Raw genomic sequence first — 15,649 nt, 5'->3', positions numbered from 1 at the left:
ACTTCCTCCTTCTTTCTCTGAATCACTCCTCCCTCCATCCTTCTATCGTCCAGCAGTCATGAATCCCTACGGAGATCCGAACCTGAACTCTGCCCCCCGTGATGCTGTGCCTCCATGTTCAGCCCCTGGCCCCTGTGATAGTTCTCATAATCCACCTTCCTCCAGTTTTCCGTCTCCTCCAGTCATCCAGACAGGTCATACATCTCTGACGGTTTTGAGTAATAACTCTCCTCAGACCTCATCAGACCAAGATGGAGGTCAACACCTGGTCCGATCACTATACGCAGAGCGCTCCACCTCTCCGCTTCCAGCCTCAGATCCAGGCTTCAGCCTCACATCCAGGCCTCCGTTTAGCCTGGCTCCAGTCTTGCCTCAGACACAGACTCCATCTCCAGTGTCCAACACCACACCAAACCCTTACCCAGCCCCCACAACCCCCCCGTCCGGCCAGGTCTCCGTCATCATCCCATCCCCAGACCTCCATCCGTCTCCACTCCCGTCCCAGTGCTCTGAGGACACCTGCCCCGACCTGGAGTGCGCCATCTGCTTCAGCCAGTTCAACAACGTCTTCCGCTGTCCCAAGATGCTTCACTGCAAGCACACGTTCTGCCTGGAGTGCCTGGCGCGCATCAATGTGAAGTCGCCCGAGCCCAGCGCCATCCAGTGCCCTCTGTGCCGCAGCCTCACGCCCCTGCCCACCCTCGGCCTGCCCAAACTGACCACGGACTCGGACGTGCTGTCCTACCTGCCGGCCGCCATGCAGAGGGTGTACAGCATCCGCTTCCTCCGCAACAAAGGGAAGCTGGAGGTCAAAAGGTCAGACTGTTAGAATAATCTATCTAAAAAAATCATTTGGTGATATCAGATTCTTATGGGTTTTTTTTTTTTTTTTTGGCTTTTTTTTTTTTAAATGTGTGAGTGATGAGTGTCGTATCGCTGGACCTGTTTATTCTTCCACATGATCTTAATTCAAAATCTTATTAATTATGGCAGGATTTGGTTTCTCTGAGTGTTTACCTGAAATCTGCCATATTTTTATTAGATCACTCAGAAAAAAGAGAGGCTCAGATCCTCTCTTCTGATTGGCTGACTGACCTGTTGTTACTAGAGCTCCAGAGAGAAGCCTGAGAGAGGAGATGTAAAACTACACTGAGATGGTTTTTGGTTCTTAAAACCACAAATATATCTTCTTATGGATATCAACACTTCAGATAAAATACAGATGATGAGTAAAATATGGACCTTTAACAAAATGAGTCAAGTTAATTTTTTTTTGTTTGTTTTGGCTTGTTATTTGATATTCCCTGATTTACAGTTTGATTTCAACAGGTCAAAAGTCCAGTTTTTATTGGAGCACATTTGTTCTGCTACCTGGTTTGACTGGAATAGTATCAGTTATTGATCAAGGTCCACATGAGTATCACCGTTTATTAACCTGCACCAACTGAAAAGCATCACTGTCGTACAGCATAATTTTTTTTTTCTTACTGTGGTTGAGTCAGTTTCTCAGCTTCTCCAGTAAAAAGTGATGAACCTGCTTTGTGACTTGTAAAAATTTGAAACACTTCCGCTGTCCTCTGTGCTACTTGCACTGTTTGTGTATTTGGTTGTGTTGTGTTCTGAGTGTGTTGAGCTGTCAGGGCCACACTAAGATTCACACAGTCAAGCAATTTTCTTAAGGAGACAAAATAATAAGACTTGAATAAACCACAGGATCCACTGCTTTATCTGACCAATAACATCCTCTCTTTCTTATTAAGGTCATCTGAAAGTCATCGGCGCTGGGGTCAGAGGTCACTGACATCTCTGAGGTCAGGGAACCGCTCTCTGGACGTGGGGCTTCCCAGCCCACCCATCGGGGGCGGTGGCGAGGTGGCGGGCGTGGGCGGCGCTCTGTTCCGACTGACAGGCCGGCCGGCATGCCGGGCCTTCCTCCTGACGTCCGTGGTGATGATGATGGTGCTGCTGACCATTATCGTCATCTTCCTCCTCATCTACAAGGGCTCGGACTGACCGACCATGAGTGGCGTCACTTTTCTTATTTCTCATCAATCAGTAGAATTCCAGCATCTCAGGGGACGTTTGTGACTGAATCCAGTAACTGAGCAACATCTGCCTCACATCTGTGGTTAAAATATGAAATCACATCCAGATGTGCAGTAAAAACCATCGCTCAGGCTGTTGTGCAACAAGCAGCTTTTAACAACCTGGACACAGAGAGGGAGATCTGTTCTTCCATCAGCACTGTGAGAACCAGGACACCGGAGCTGAGAGCGCAGCTCAGAACCTCCGACACAGTGGACTTCACTCTGCTTCATAACGTTTAACTTGTCTGGAAGAAACAGATCTGCCTCCATCTTTGTACATTCCCTCCTCAATATCAGCTGACAAAGACACATGTCACAGCGGAGGTGGAAACAGATCAAGGAAACTGAGAAGCGCTTGATTTTATCTGCTTCATGTCACTTGTGCCAAAAGCTGTAAATCATCACCTAAAAAGAGACGCATGCAAAATGTTGGTCAGGTAATACGAGCTGGCTGAGCTGAAGGTCATTTAATGGCAGCTGAGTATAAAACAGGTTTATTATAGTAACAACAGGTCAAAGTCTAGTGGTTTCCATCCACATAAAAGACAAACAGACAACAGTAAACTTTTGATTCCAGGGACTGAAACATGAATCTTCTTTCATTTTGTCTCTTTGGGATGTGAAGCTCCACAGAAACACAACATTGCTGCCATTTTAGACGTGAAGCGAGGCCGGTAGTGAAACGGGAGATCACATAAACCCGTCAGCAGGTGGCGTCTCCTCCTGACAGTCTCCTGTTTCGACTTGTTCTTGCAGCTTCCAGCACTTTAAAGAGCCTGAATGTTACATGTCTGACTGTGTGTGTTTAAACCCGACTGTTGTTTACGTTCAGAGTGTGTGTCTGTGGTCGGAGCTGCAGCTGTGACCTCACTCATAACCAAATGCTGGAAACGGGAGCCATGCAAATGAGCTGAGCCACAGTTCATGTGACAGAGTTTTATACACACTGATACTTTCATATATGCTGATCAACCTCTGATACAGCTCAAGACTGTGAAGGATTAGTTCACCAAAACAACAAAAACATAACCTGGTATCTCTCCATGCAGGTACTTCCTGTTTTATCTCGTCTTAGCTCTAAAGACCATAACCTAATTTCCATTCACTCCATTGAAACAGTGTGGAGGCAGAAATCTGACAGATCTGGAAAACTGTCTGCATGGATACAAAACTCAAGAGTTTGGAGTTTTTGTTGTGAGGTGAATTTTGATCTTTTTAAGGAAGCAAAAGATTTCAGCTCATGGTTTCAGCTCATCTGCTTCGCCCTGCAGGAGACTGAGACGTGAGTCAGATGCAGCTGAACCATGGGATGAATTTTGCATCAAAAAGATCATGAAATAGTTTCTTGTGCTTGGCTGAAAATGGCCAAACTGTCACTGAGCAAAAAGTTTCCAAAAACACTTTGACTTGCAAATCAAATTTAACCTGAATGAGAAACTTCCTTCATGGAGCCCTCCCAAAGCTTCATCCATCAAAACACATATTTTAAAAGATTCCTACCAAATATTAATGTGATGATTTAAGAGAAAAAACACATTTTATTTCCTGTTTTTGTTTCTGTGCTGTCGGGTTTTTATGTTGTGTACTGTATGTGTGTGTGTTTTAAGGCTCAGGCCGATTTTTATTGTGCAATGTAAAATAAATGATTTTATATATTTTTATGTACCTGTTTTAGCAAAGCTTGCACTGTCACCATGTTAAACTTGAATAAATTCCTTTTTGAATTAAGTTTATTTTTATTGTTTTTGTTTTTAACAGGAACTCATCAACCTCTGGAAATTTAAGGGAAAAATTTAAGTTTCCTTTTTATAAAAGTTCCAGCTCTTCATGGAAGCTGTGATGTTTATCCATAAAATATATATATATTTGCGGTTTTAAATATACCAATTGATTGTTACACCTTTCTCTCCTTCGTGTGTCAGTAAACTGAAGTGTTTAGCAGAGTAAAGTCTCCCTCTGCAGGTAGAGGACAGACCTGTGTTAGGTTCACTGTCTGTCTGTTTTCCTAGCTTCAGTCCATGGAGTCCACCACAGGTTTTGTAATATATGTGCACAAAGTAGACAAAAATAACAATGACACAGTTACATTGTGGAAAATCCAAATATTATATTATTAAAGAGCAAAGAATTGTGCAGGAAATGACCTGAAATTATTTTGAGCTACGTCCAGACGCTGCAGGGCACCGGTACAACCAACCTCTGCAACAGACAACAGGTGAGAGGATGAAGCTGTTGACCTGCAGACAACACATGATGTGTGAACAGGTATATACACTGACTGAGCCTCCGGGAGGACTAGGACCTGGATCTGTGACGTCTGGATTCAGCCAGGACCTGTATTGCTGTATGTATACCAGCATTTAAAACCTGACTGATCAGACCTGTGCATTCAGCACCACTTTCATTAATACAAGTCTCAATAACAAAAAACCTCCATAATTCTCTTTATTGTGTTGCACCTTTAAGCAGCCAGCAGGTGGAGCTGCAGCATCAAGAAATACAGCCTGTGTGTGTGTGTGTGTGTGTGTGTGTTTGGAGAAGAGAACTCAATAATAAAAGATGAATTTCAGTCAGTGATATGTATAATGTGGAAGGTGTAGGACCACATTTACTACACTAACATACAGTATACAGACACAACATCAGTCTGTTTCCACAGGAGGCCGTTTCCATGGAAACGACCTGTTGGGGTGATTTGGAGAAGTTTGTTTTCTTTTAAGTAAGTCAGGATAAAATAAGTTGATCAGCTCTTCCTGTGTCACAAAAGCTCACATGTTGAGATGGTGTAGAGTTCAACCATTTATTTATTTGACAGGAACGATTCTCACCCATCAACTATAGAATATAGAGCAATGAAAAAAGTTTTGTGGTCATCAGAAGTTCAGCCAGACTATAAATGATAAAACAGTTCAGGCTTTCTTCCTTCAGTCAGTGACAGTTACTGAACTGGGAACTCAGAAATCTGAGAGATGATTCCAGTTCCCTCCATCACCCAGAAACAAACCTGCAGCATGTTATGTGCTGTTCAGGTGTTTACTTAATTGAGGGCGTGGCTGCTTTGAGTGACAGATGGGTGAGCATCATAGACTGATTATAAACCTGGATGTGGACTCTGGGTCTGAACAGTGAAGCCGATGCTGAAGAGCCTTAAACCTCCATCTCTCTACTGACCATCAGGGGGCGACTCCACTGGCTGTAAACAGAGTCTGATTGTATTGAAGTCTATGGGAAAATGTCTCCACTTCTCTCTGATTTATTACCTCAGGAAACGTTTTCCTGATGAGTTTATGTCTCAGTCTCTAGTTTCAAGTCTTCTTCAACACAACATGATGTTTATTTTTAAATTATGATCCATTTAGAGGAAAACAGACCATAAAGCAGGGGATGAATTAGGGCGGGGCTACTGTGTGATTGACAGACTGTACCTCCTCAGCTCCACCTTCTCAACCAAATATGGTTTCTTCTGGTTTCCAAAAAACCAAGATGGTGACAGCCAAATTACAAACTCACAAACCAGGTGGTGATGTCACAGTGGGTTGACACTTGGTAAACGTATGCATACACATACACTCACATACTCCCCGCCCCTTTGCCCATTTTTGGAATATCCTGGAGTTAGCTGGAGTCATTCACTGCCAAGATGGAGGCAGAAGAGCAGCTCACTCTGAGCTTAAAAACCGCTCCTCAGAAACCTGTGGGTGACGTCACAGAGGCTACATCCACCTTTATTTACAGTCTGTTAATAATGTATTGATGTATTGATCACTCCAGAGAGAGCATGAATGTGGCAGGAGGAAGCTCGGAATAGCGTCGCTGCTCCTTCACATTGAAAGGAGCCAGTTGAGGTGGCCCTTCTGGGCGGGCCGGGGTACAGATCCAGAGCTTACTGCAGGGATTACATATCCCATCTGACCTGGGAATGCCCTGGGATCCAGCAGGAGGAGCTGGAACATGGAGAGAGGGATGTCTGGAACTTCCTGCTTAGCTTGGATAAGCAGAAGAAAATGGATGAATGGATGGATGAATGGTTTTCAGCAGCTAACAAGCATCTGCATGTTTCCAAATTACAAGAATAAAATGACATAATACACACTGTGCAATTCTGACTGACTAACACCAACCTGGATGTTAGAAACTGCAGTTTTTGCAAATTGCTCTGTGAGGAGACACGACTGAGCCACGTTCAAGGTCGAAACTCACTTGCATTACAGAGGGACTTTATTATCTGTGGTTCGTCGAGGTCATCCCCGGCCCAGGGAGATAACCAGATGCTAGTGTTTGTTTCTGGTGGGTCACACATATCATTTTTTGTGCTGGGTCCAGATCCTGTCTTTTGTCTTGTATCCAGGAGCAGTGACGTGAAAGGGACCAGCAGAGGCTTGGATTCAGCCCCGTGTTCGACCAGTAAAGTGAAACCAGATCAGGTGAGATGTGAACTCACTCAACCCTGGGGAAGGTTTTGGTTTTATCCACTGAGACCTTGAGAGATTCACCTCTGAACCTGCTGCTGATGTCTCAGTTCATCGGAGGTGAATGAAAACACACTGAAACAGCAGGAAAACATCCTGGTTACTTTGTTTGACTGAAATCGGTTCCAATCAGCTGATTGAACATAGTTTCCACTGTGATGTGTTTGCAAACACTGCGTCTGCTGTGTGATCCTGAGCATCCTTTATGACACAGTGTGGGTGTGGGTGTGAGTATGTGAGTGTGTTCATAGGCAGCTTTGTGTGTGATAGCAGTGGACACACCTTAACAACACAGTGGGCAATTAAACAGGCCCGTTTCCATGGAGACCAGCCATGCCAACCACTGCTTGAATCACACCCATCGTATGAGTTCACACATCCTGCACAGGGAACTACATCCAGGCTGAAAGGAATCTGTGTGTCAGCTGTTACACCCCCCCCCCACCACCACCACAGGGCAACACTACAGACCACACCCACCAGAACACACCAGGCTTCAATCAGCAGCTCACGTGGCTGAAAATATATGAAAACGCACCAATAACGTGGTGACACACACCAGTCATACACCGCGTGGTGCTACAGCCAGTGGCGATCCTAGACACCCATCAAAAGAACCCCTCCACCCTCCCCACTGTTGGTAGATGCCAAAATTAGACAGTATCTTTATGGGAGGGTTAAGTGGGTTTATAGTTGTCATTGTAAACCAATGTGAGGGGCCACTGTGGTCTGGTTTTCTCCTTGGGGGCCTCTGGTTTGTACCGGCTCCTCAGAGAAGTGACGTCGAACAGCTGACAGACGTCAGATAAATAAACATGTCAGTGTGATGTCCTGAGGGGCAACGACAAACATCACAGCTCGTTGTTTAATCTAGAGGCTAAATATGGACGGATGTATCTGGCCTGAGCGTCACACATCACAGGTGTGGGTCTGCAGCGTGTCTTAGAGGAAGAGCACTGACCCCCACAGGACTGACCCCCGCAGCACTGAACCGGCTCGTAAGCAAACACACACACTTCCTGTGACATGCTTTACCAGGGGATGAACCTTTGTTTGGTCTCAGCTGAGTCTGTGTGTTGTGTAATGAGACCAGGGGGGTTGGAAGGGGGGCTGAGACCCAACCAACCGAACCAGGTAACACAGACTCTGTGTGTGTGTGTGTGTGTGTGTGTGTGTGTGTGTGTGTGTGTGGCAGACTTTCTGTTTGTTCACCAGACCATATAAGATTTTTCAGAGTTTCCGCCAGAGAAGTTGTTTGGCCCGTGGCTGGACTTGTGCTGGGCCGGTCAGAATCTGGGCCGGTCTGCCTGTTAGCCCCCCGACTGGCTGCTCTTCTGGGGACATGGTGCTCGCCCGTGTTTTAACCAACAGATGCCTCTGCTGACCTGCTCAGGTGTTATATCTCGGTTTAGCCACAGGGTTTGGAATTTAGGTTTTTTTTAAAAATCAAATTAAATTTAATCTTATGATTGAATAACAAAACTCCTTTTCACCCCTGGTAGTCCAGACTAATAAGAGCCAATCAGGAGCCACCATGGGCGTCTATGTCATCTTTTCCAAAGGTCTCAGTTTGTGTCCGTCCAGACTACAACACAACCTGGAGGTTTAGACTAAAACGGGTCCAGCAGCGTTTCTGAGAGTCTCTGTTTGAGGGGCTGCAGACTCTGGAGGAGAGAGGACGGAGGAAGAAACAGAGAAGAAGAGATGAGTTAAAAACTAAAACGCAGAAGAAGAGACGAGTTTAAACTAAAACATATTTGTGTGCATGGAGCCTTAGTCACATGTGCCCACTTCACTCATGATAAACAATCCAAATAAAACTGTTTTATCTGAGGACTAAACTCTGTGGGTTTCAGCCAGATCCAGTCAGATTCTGATCCAAACACTTTCCAGTGTCAGAAGTTTATCTGCTTCAGTCTCTTTAGATCCACCTGACTGTTGTTTTTTTCTCCAAAATTTGACTGAATGTTTTTTGTGAAGTTGCTGTTGAATTTAAAACATGTAATGAAGAAATAAGCCTCACACGTCCTGTGCTGGAACAACCTGACATGATATATTTCTGTTGTTGGACAGACGAGGTTTCCTGAGTTCATTGACCTCATTCACAACGATTTCATTCATCTGTCCACACACACACACACACACACACACACACACACACACACACACACACGTTTTGTTTGTGTGATAGAAGGCTTGTTGTTGAGGCTGGAGAGAACATCCACAATGTCTCATGATGCTTTGCCAGTTTCCCAGGATGCCTTTCTCTGCGTGGGCACAGAGGCTGTGAGAGTCTGAGACTAAACCAAGTGTTACTGGACGGTCAGTGAAGCTGCTTTTATACAGAGATTCTGCTTTACTGCTATTAAAAGACCCGTCATTATGCCATCTTTGCTTGTTTACAATGAGACAAACTAGTTTCAGTTGTGATTTCAGAACATGGTGGCGTTCAGGAGTCAGATCAGCATCTGTCCCTTCATGCCGGATCTCCTCTGGCTCTGTGACGACGTGGAGATGGAACTAGACATTGTCTTCTTCTTCTGCCTGTTACAGGTTCTGCCCCAATGACGAGCTTTTAATCTCCAAAATGTTCAGTTCTGCCTGATTTCAAATGAAATTTTAAACATATGAAGTCCTTTGAAAAATCTGCATGCAGCTGCAGTAACAGACTGACCCTGCTATGACAGTGAGCTGAGAAATTAGTCTCAGATAAAGTTGTTTCAGCAGCAGGAAACGATGATGATCCACAGATTACTGAAGCCAGAGTTAGTAAGGCTGCAGAGAAAGTGGTAAAACCCACAAATGTATCAGAGCCTCATGACTGTATGTGTGTGTGTATGAGAGCTGGATATTCCAGCCTGGCTCCAACTTCCTGTTTCACCAAAATCAACATACACTGTGGTTACACTGCTGAGGGCTGCAACTAGACACACACACACACACACACACACACACACACACACACACACACACACACACACACACACACACACACACACACACACACACACACACACACACACCAGCTGACCCTCTGCTGTGTTTTCCTGTTTAGTTGCATCACAGCACTGACTGGACTCTGAGCAGAGTCACCTGGGGGTTTCTGCAGTGAACTCAGTGTGTCGGTCAGAGCTGATGGTGTCACAGTTCATCAGTAACACAGCAGTAGTTTTTCTAAAAACAATGATTTTTAATCTAAATATAAACTAGAAATACCTGTTGTTTCCTCCACCAACCAGACACATTGCAGGAAATATGGTCACAGTGTTCTTCCTGAGTTACGGAACTGACAGGAAGTGTTTTTGCAGAACATTATTATGTCACAGTGAAGTTGATCTTTGACCCTCTGTAATAAAATTGCATCACTTCATCGTATCCTTATAGCAGTTGAGTTAAATTGTGAAAATTTGAAAGATGCATGAGTGGACATGTCCTCATTCATTCACGTTCCGTAAGGATGAACCGGCATCCCTGAACTTTCCTCAAAGTTGTAATTTGTCCAACACTTTGTTAAAAACCAAAGTATTTAAGGAATAAGACGTCGGTCGGTTTGGCCTCTGGAAACTTGTGATAGGAAACATTTTATAGACTTAACTATTCAGTAATAAGAAAATGTTAGAACAGTAATCATCTATAAATCTCCACTAACAGATCAGCAGTCAGAAAAGCAGCAGGATCACAGTGACTAAAACCTTTATTTTGAAATGAGGTGGTGGGATGATGCTGAGTGGGTGTGGTCAGTGGTCTGTGCAGGTGGAGGCTCCGGCCTCTGAATCAGGCCGCTGAGGACGGGTCCACAGAGCTGGACGTCTTCTGACTGCAGAGTTTCCTGACGGACAGAGACACAACATTCACACATAAAAACAGAAAAAGCAACAATCACAGTGTACTTTCATTTTTTTATTGTTAATCGTTTCATTGTGTTTCTGGCGGCAGTGGAAACCCTGTGAACACAACGCTGACATGTTGTACAGGTGGTATGGGGATGTAGTTGTGTGTCGACACTATTGGAGGGAACAGTGAAAAGCTGATTTGACCCATCACAGCCTCCTGCAGGCGAAGAGGCTCCAGCTCATAACGAACCTGAGGAGCTGGGTGGTGCAGCCCGAGCGCTCGCCCCTGGTCTGCGTTTCCACGTGGGTCGAGGTACGAAGCCGAGGTCGCCCGGCCTGTAGCGGGCCATCAGGAACAGTGGGTCTGTGGCCAGGCTCAGGGCCTCTGCCCTGTGGAGGACAGAGAGGATGATGGGAGAGGAGGCAGGCTGGCCTCAGGTGTTTTACCTGAGGACTTCCTGTCGTACGTAGTGTCATTTTACTCATCTTCACTGCCTGACTGTTACACAACAGATTTTACATTGCACTTGAAATTTCACCTTTTCACTTCTGTTCTAAACAAATGTATTTTCTCCTTTTTACTTACAGGGAAAGAAAAGATAAAGACGTTACATAAACTGCTTTTATCTAAATATATGTGACAAACATGAAGTGATAACAGGAAGTCAGCTGCCGGCAGCGTTCGCACCGCTGTCACCGGGGAGGGGCTCCAGTACCTGGCTGGTTTGGGGCTGGAGGTCTGAGGTTTCTGTCCTTGGCTGCTCTCCTCAGTGGGGTCACTGGGGGCGGGGCCTGCTCCCTGGGGGGCGGTGCTCTCCAGGATCTCCACCAGCCTCTGCATCTTCCGCTGAGTCTCAGGCGTCTCCTCTGAGTCCTGCAGAGGACACCAGAGCGTCAGTAATAAGGAATCATCTGACTGGGTGAGATACTCCTCAGCTGGGACTTTATACTTGTTGAAACCATAATGAAGGATTTGATGTTGCTGACTGTTGTTGAGTTGCTGCAGGGTTTCATTTCAAGCAGCAGAGACTGAGGATGATTTATTCCTGACCCCCCGGTCCGGACCGGGCTCTTACCATCAGGATGTGTCTGAGGATGACAGTTGCCTCCTGCATGTCGTCCTCCAGCTGCCCCCTCCTGCTCCTCTCCTCCTGTATCTCGGCCTCCAGCTGAGCCACTTCGGCTGTTTTCTGATCGCAGTCCTCAGCGACGGAGGCCACGTGCTGTCTGAAAACACACCAAGGACAAAAACAACCGTACAGTGTCTGTACAAGGGGGTGTAGATCAGTGGTGGAGCATTTGACTGCAGATCACGAGGTCCCCCGGTTCAAGTCCGGGTGCCCCCTGGACAGATCCCCTGCAGCCTAATAACTGTCTCTTTGGCTAATACTGAAATCCACTGTACATAACCACACAAATCTGAATCTAATATCTGGATGACGAAAAGAGGAGCCTCTTACCTGAGAGCCTCTTCCTCAGCCAGCATGATCCTGTGGGTGAACCTCCATTCCTTCACCTTCGCCTCCAGCTGCTGGCTCCTCTTCGTCAGCTCCTCTGTCTCCTGAAGAAAAGAGGATGTTGAATGATTTTGGTGATTTTTGTTTCTTATGCACAGATCAGCTGATTTTGTGTTGATCATGCTTCAGAGATGCCATCAGAGGACTCGACTCGCCCTGCACACGATTAAGAGTCCTATCAACTAAACTGTGTGAGACGAGAAAACTTGTCAAAGAAAAAGCTGTGAAGATTCTCCTAAGTGAGGAAGTTCCTTTGTGTTATTCCTTTATACTAAGAGTGGCGTACCCACCTTCATCACCATGGTTACTATACTAACGGTCATGGCTGGTTCAGGTAAAGATGGTGATTTGGGTTAAAATAAGAACTTCCTCAACATTAGACGATCTCTGTTGCCATGGTTACAATAACAACAGTGAACGGTCATGGATAATAGAAACAACATAAACTGCTCCTGTCACATGGGAATCGAACACCGCTCTCCTGGGTCATATTCATCCATCCACCCCAACCTCCTCCTGACGTGGACTTTTTTGTTCTATAAACTACGTCACCGCACTTTTCCCTTTGCTCCTGTCATCATCACTACGACCACTAGATGTTGCCTAGCAACAAAACCTAACTATAGGTCATAGTAACCTGCTGACAGACGACCTGTGACCTTGGTTGTTACAGGACAGACTCTGATTAAATCAACACTCAAATGTCAACATGTGCAGCTGAGCAGTTTTTGTTCACTGTCATTTTTCTGTCCTCAGGGAGAATCTTTCTTCTGAAAGAGGCAGTGGTGGAACCACTGAGTACAGACCGGAACAGACTGGTTCCTGTCTGAAAACACAACAAAGACCTGACACTATCAGCACATTGTGGGGGTATAGCTCAGTGGTAGAGTGTTTGACTGCAGATCAAGAGGTCTCTGGTTCAACTCCGGATGCCCCCTGAGTCAGAGTTATGTCAGGGATGTTGATGTTGGATTACCGTCTTGTGGTTGTGCATCTCCAAGGCAACCTTGTTGAGATTCTCCTTCAATTTGTCTATCTCCCAACAGGTCGCTGTATGTTCGACTTTCAGTTCTTCTTTCTCATCCCATAGCTCCATGTTCTCATTCAACAGGACCTGGACCTTCTCCATATGCTCGTGGTGCTGCGCCCTCTCCTCCAGGAGCATTTCTGGGATCTTTATCTCAACGCATATGTCCAGTGCGTTTTGTCTCTCTGCAATCAACCTGTTGTTGTTGGACAGGGGGCAGTGAGAGGGAACTTTTATTGTTTCAGAATCAACATTTTAAAGCAACAGTCAAACCAACATTAATGTTAACTGTCAGACTTTACCTTTCCCTCTCCCGCGATGCCTCCACCCTCAGGCTGTGGAGCGCGGCTTCATGCGCCTCCCTCTGATTGTCCAGCTGCTCCTCCAGAGACTCCATATCAGGCATCTGCTGTATCAACTGCAACAGCTCCTCCATCTGCTCCTTCTTCTCCTCCAAATGCACCACTGAGGGGAGGAGGGCCCAGTTAGCACAGAGAGGAGAGGAAGCTTCCAACCAGCTTCTTTTAAACAGACATCACAAAGTTCCAGAAGTCCTGACGGCTGGTTTTAAGGCTCAGTGTCTGAATACAGGATGTGTGCATTTCTCTGTGGACTGAGGCTTTGATACTTTCACAGTATTAATATAGAACCTAGACCTGCTTTATAATCACAAACACATGGACATCTACCTTTATGCAATATGGGACTTTTTAAATTGTTAATCAAAATAATAATAAGTTGTTTCTGCTGTCACTGAAATCCAAATCTCACTAATTCAGAGCAGAAGATAAAACATCTAAAACCAGTGCAACAAACATTCCTCCTCTCACACATTCATGTGCCGACGGTCTCACCCTGCATCCTGCTGTCTGAGTTCAGTTTGTCAATCCGCTCCTGCTGCTCCTGCAGCTCCGGCCTGTGCTGCAGCTTCAGCTTCTCTCTGTGGTGTTCAACAACCCGCTGCTGACTCTCCAGCTGCTCCACCAGCTCCTCCACCTTCTTCTCTTCTTCAGCCGCCAAGTACTTCAGGTATTCAGCGATGTCCTTCTTGTCCTTCTCCAGCAGGCTGCACAGAGAGGCCAGGTCCTTGTTCTGCTTCTCCAGCTCGTCACACTTAAGCTGACATCTGCATGATGAGGAGGGACACGTGGGCTTCAGGGTTATAGGAAAAAAAAGCTTCTGTGAATTTTGTTGTAAATATAATATTTAACTGCACTGCATAATCCAGAGGTGAAACATAGTGACAACTGTAGGAACCAATTAGCACAGAAAGAGTTCATCTAATATTTGATTTACACAATGTGCATGGATTTTCAGAATAAGAGGAAATCAAACTGAGGCAGATTAAAATCACATTAAAATAAAAATAATGAAAGAGACCAACCTCACTAAATTTAATAGCATTTGATAGTCTGAAACAATAAATTAATTAATTGCCAGCTACTTTGATAACATATTAATTTGTTACAATCATTTTTCAAACAATAACACCAAACATTTGCTGGTTCCAGTTTCTAAGATGAGAACAATTACTGTTTCTCTTTGTCATGTACAACACATGTAAAACACACAACTTTAATCTAATCAACATTTTATAGACAAAACAATCAATTAAGAAAATAATCAGCTGATTATTCAATCAATAATGATGATTTTTAGTTGCAGCCTTTTACATGTCATTGGTGGGATTGCTGACAAAACAGTCCGTTTATTATTATTCTTCCGCCCGCTTTTTTTGCCGGCATCTGGTCCTGCATCGTTTGTCAAACGTGGATCGGGACATTCTTTTATTAGCAATATCTCTAATAAACACAAAATATTAAGTGTTCTGTCGCATTTTTTTTACAATGGAAGTCAATGGAGAGAATGTTTAAATCCATAAAAACATTCTCCTCTTTGAAACTCAACTGCTTCAACATACTTTTATCCAGAGACTTCGTTTCAACTTTAAATGGGTCCCAAGACTTTCAGCTCTTCTGCTTGTGTTTGGCTTTTTGATATCTTTTAAAGTCTTTTTATCATCACAGTTTAGGTCTTATGCTTTTTTCCGGTTCTGAGGTTATAATGGGTGTGTGTTGCACGGAATGTTCAGAGCTAGAGTGGGTGACATCACAGCGAGAGTGGGAGAAGGCGTGAAACTGCTCAGAAAAAATTCTCTTTAACTCGTCCTCAAGGCCACAGCTTTTACTTTTCAGACACTAATTTTTTACCCAAACGTAGGAAAATGTATCTTCTTTTTGACAGTGGCTCTACCAAAGCAGAGACTCACAGAATTTGAACTGTGAGCCTCTGAGTGATGAGAGCGCCATCCAAGTGTCCCATTAACTGCAATACAAATCCAGAAGCAGGATTTTCAGACAAAACCAGAAAATACCTTTTTGTAACTTGCCCCTGTTTCCACATTTTTGACTCTAGAAAAACCAAAATCGCTCAGACGTGTTCAGGAAGGTCTTGTGCCGCTAACGGTGTAAAAATAATTATCATAGGAGGTACGGTTTTTGAATGAGCAGCAGGAGTTTGAGAGGTTCGCTGTGCCAAATCCTCACTAATCTCTGTGTCAGCTCTGTGTCTTAGGCAGTTACATTCAGTTTGTCTTTCTAACTGACTGCACACAGACAGACAGGGAGAGAGACAGGGAGACAGAGAGACAGTGAGAGAGACAGACAGACAGACAGGGAGAGAGACAGGGAGACAGAGAGACAGAGAGACAGGCAGA

The 15,649-nt window shown here is 44.9% G+C and overlaps 2 protein-coding genes and 1 non-coding gene across 3 annotated transcripts in view; 2 read left to right on the top strand and 1 right to left on the bottom strand.

Moving 5' to 3' along the window:
- The first annotated feature begins 58 nt into the window (after positions 1-58).
- LOC139624711 (uncharacterized) lies at positions 59-3,828 on the top strand. The gene is made up of 2 exons (XM_071484041.1): positions 59-816; positions 1,761-3,828. Exons 1-2 carry the CDS (start codon positions 59-61, stop codon positions 2,011-2,013), a joined length of 1,011 nt encoding a protein of 336 aa, XP_071340142.1. The 3' UTR covers positions 2,014-3,828.
- A 6,404-nt stretch (positions 3,829-10,232) lies between these two features.
- LOC139624705 (cilia- and flagella-associated protein 157-like) overlaps positions 10,233-15,649 on the bottom strand; it is an 8,869-nt gene continuing 3,452 nt past the window's right edge. The window contains exons 2-9 of the mRNA XM_071484019.1: positions 13,788-14,059; positions 13,236-13,398; positions 12,883-13,129; positions 11,850-11,950; positions 11,466-11,616; positions 11,106-11,263; positions 10,640-10,779; positions 10,233-10,385 (exon numbers count right to left, since the gene is read on the bottom strand). Of these exons, the coding sequence (XP_071340120.1) occupies positions 10,294-10,385; positions 10,640-10,779; positions 11,106-11,263; positions 11,466-11,616; positions 11,850-11,950; positions 12,883-13,129; positions 13,236-13,398; positions 13,788-14,059 (1,324 nt within the window). The 3' untranslated portion in view covers positions 10,233-10,293. The remainder of the gene's footprint in view (positions 10,386-10,639; positions 10,780-11,105; positions 11,264-11,465; positions 11,617-11,849; positions 11,951-12,882; positions 13,130-13,235; positions 13,399-13,787; positions 14,060-15,649) is intronic.
- On the top strand, positions 12,773-12,844 carry trnac-gca (transfer RNA cysteine (anticodon GCA)). Its single transcript has one exon. It is a non-coding gene; the product is annotated as a tRNA-Cys (tRNA).

Source organism: Trachinotus anak, unplaced genomic scaffold (genome assembly GCF_046630095.1).
Source record: "Trachinotus anak isolate AG129_WGS33_773 ecotype Australia unplaced genomic scaffold, CSIRO_AGI_Tana_v1 ptg000008l, whole genome shotgun sequence".
Lineage (NCBI taxonomy): Eukaryota > Metazoa > Chordata > Actinopteri > Carangiformes > Carangidae > Trachinotus > Trachinotus anak.
The sequence above is the reverse complement of the archived record's forward strand: the minus strand, read 5'-3'. Positions and strand labels throughout refer to the sequence as shown.

Excerpts from the sequence above, each read along its gene's own strand:
- LOC139624711 (XM_071484041.1), top strand. The coding sequence starts at position 59 with ATGAATCCCTACGGAGATCCGAACCTGAACTCTGCCCCCCGTGATGCT. Across the intron at positions 817-1,760 it reads GGGAAGCTGGAGGTCAAAAG|GTCATCTGAAAGTCATCGGC; the intron begins GTCAGACTGTTA and ends TTTCTTATTAAG.